Source organism: Vicia villosa, linkage group LG1 (genome assembly GCF_029867415.1).
Source record: "Vicia villosa cultivar HV-30 ecotype Madison, WI linkage group LG1, Vvil1.0, whole genome shotgun sequence".
Lineage (NCBI taxonomy): Eukaryota > Viridiplantae > Streptophyta > Magnoliopsida > Fabales > Fabaceae > Vicia > Vicia villosa.
Genome location: NC_081180.1, coordinates 197,290,865 through 197,293,264, shown reverse-complemented (window position 1 = coordinate 197,293,264; position 2,400 = coordinate 197,290,865). Strand labels below are relative to the sequence as shown.

The 2,400-nt window shown below is 42.5% G+C and overlaps 1 protein-coding gene across 1 annotated transcript; it reads left to right on the top strand.

Moving 5' to 3' along the window:
• Positions 1–686: 686 nt before the first annotated feature.
• On the top strand, positions 687–1,746 carry LOC131662341 (uncharacterized). Its single transcript, XM_058932106.1, has 2 exons — positions 687–1,188; positions 1,238–1,746. Exons 1-2 carry the CDS (start codon positions 687–689, stop codon positions 1,744–1,746), a joined length of 1,011 nt encoding a protein of 336 aa, XP_058788089.1.
• Positions 1,747–2,400: the final 654 nt, after the last annotated feature.

The window sequence follows — 2,400 nt, the reverse complement described above, 5'->3', positions numbered from 1 at the left end:
CTGTTTGGATCTCTGTTTGTTGGGTGGGTGTTTCAAGAGGTAAAAGGCCCAATACCCAGGCTATGTGTGAACCATAGGAACCCTAGGATAGAGTGGGAGCATGGTTTGTCTAGAGGTGTACGTCTCGGGATGGATTATGTGACCACGAGCAGAGTAGTGGTTTCAAACGGAGGTATTATCGTCACCCGCTTCCGTGCTGTGATGATGCTTACCTTCGGGCGGACCGTATACTGCGTTTCATGACCTTACCTTGGCCTAGATTTTACCCGTGAGTGGGGCGGGAATCAATGATCATTTATTAGGTACATTGTTGATGACCGCTGTTCTCGTTCGTGGGTTACCGCTGTTCTCGTTCGAGTGTACTATTGGTTCCTGTTCGTGGGGTACGATGGATCTTATTCGAGTGGTAATCTGTGTTCTATTTCAGTGTGTTATTGACTACGGGATTTGGTTCCGTGGATTGATATTCCGTGTTCCGTGTGGTATACCATTTGGGGCCGAACCTTTGGCTTTGTATTATGTGTGTTACCGGCAGTCCAGAATGCCTGGTGGGCGGCAACAAGCCCCACCACTTTGCATCATAGCATATTTATTTCCAAAAGAAACGCAAAAAAAAAGAGATGTGTATAATAAGCATTTGCATGTCATGTTTTTCAGGGACATTCAGGAGTTCACTCGAGCTAAAGATGGACACTCCCATTGATACTGTCAAGGAAGCAAAGAGACATACGCACACCTACAGCTTTTTTCGAGAGCCGTTAACCGCATTAGAGGGTTTGAGTTCGTTAATGACCGCTTTCTGCTTGAAGAACTTCACGGACAATTATGGGAATATTTTGACTTTGTTAGAAACCGTGGTTGATACTCCTGCTTTGCAAACTTTGATGCAATTCTATGATCCTGAAATGAGGTGTTTCACGTTCCAGGATTACCTGTTGGCTCCGACATTGGAAGAGTATTCTATCATTCTTAATCTCAGGGTAAAAGACGAAGTGCCATTCATCGACGTTCCTAAAGAAGTGAATTTCAAGTTGATCGCTGCTGCTCTTTATTTGAGCATAAAGGTAGTATCTGATAATTGGAAGTCAAATGGAGGTGTCTCGGGGTTCTCTTTGAAGTTCTTGGTGAGAAAAGCTAAAGAGGAATTTGAGAAAAAGAATTGGAATGCGTATAAATCCATTGCTTGCTGTGGCCATTTATGGGATTGTGATGTTCCCGAATGTTCCCAATTTTGTAGACTCGGCCGCGGTACACATCTTCATAGGGAGGAATCCTATTCCCACATTGTTGGCCGATACATATTATGCCATTCATTCTCGATATGAGAAAAGTGGTGGTGCCATCACTTGTTGCCTTCAGTTGTTGTTCATCTGGTTTCTCTCTTTGTTGCCCAGCAAAGGACCATTCGTGAAGACAAAGGATACACTCAAGTGGACACACAGGATTATGTCACTTACTTCTTACGATATTCAGTGGCAAAGGTACCGAATTAATGTTTCCGAGGTGATAGTTGGGTGTGGGGAGTTTGACAATGTTCCCTTGATTGGTACTAGAAGTTGCATCAATTACAATCTCGTGGTATCCTTGCGTCAGTTGGGGTATACTTTAAAGGACAAACCGGCAAATCATTTGGTAGCGGAGACGGTTTATTTTGAGAAGGGGTCGGATCCAGAAAAATTGAAGAGGATAATTGTGGCTTGGAAGAAAATCCGTAAGCATTATGGAGCCCATCTAGGAAAGAAATAATCGATTGCTTTGACACCGTATGTCAAGTGGATTGTAAAGCGGGTTGGAAACTTGTTGTTGCCATATGACAGGGTCGCACCTATCATACCCCAATTTTTGACCTAAGATACCACCTCATATCATTTGCATATGCATCATTTGCATCTCTAACAAATTGCATAGCCTGTGTTTGTTACTTGTGACTCAGCAGGATTTAAACAAGAAATCACTCATCAGTACAAGAAACAATCAATTAGGGTTTTGTTCCCCCTTCATCTCAAATGAATCATCTTCATCAACAATCAACATTTGGTCCCCAGAGATTCATTTCAACAAGCTCAAAGGCACTGAATCAACCAAATTAGGGTTTTGACTAAAGATAGCATACTCCTGACTTCTGCTCAGGATTTGACCTAATGACTTGGGACATGACCTCAAGACCCCAAGTACATCATTTTGACCTAATCCATTGGCTCAGGACATCTCCTACACCAGGATTAATCAACAATGAAATTTCAAGTCATCAGATTAGGGTTTTGAACTATCAGGGACTGGAATCAGGGATCACATTTGGGAAACCCTAAAAATCCCCAGGAAGTCACTCAAAGGTTTCAATCATCTTCAAATAATCCCTATGACAACATCCAATGGAAATTACATCTCAATTCAAGATCC

What these genes read in the sequence shown, in the direction of transcription:
- LOC131662341 (XM_058932106.1), top strand. Translation starts at nt 687, where the DNA reads ATGGACACTCCCATTGATACTGTCAAGGAAGCAAAGAGACATACGCAC. An exon ending in GTATAAATCCATTGCTTGCT is followed by an intron (nt 1,189 to 1,237) that starts GTGGCCATTTAT and finishes CCAATTTTGTAG; the next exon opens with ACTCGGCCGCGGTACACATC.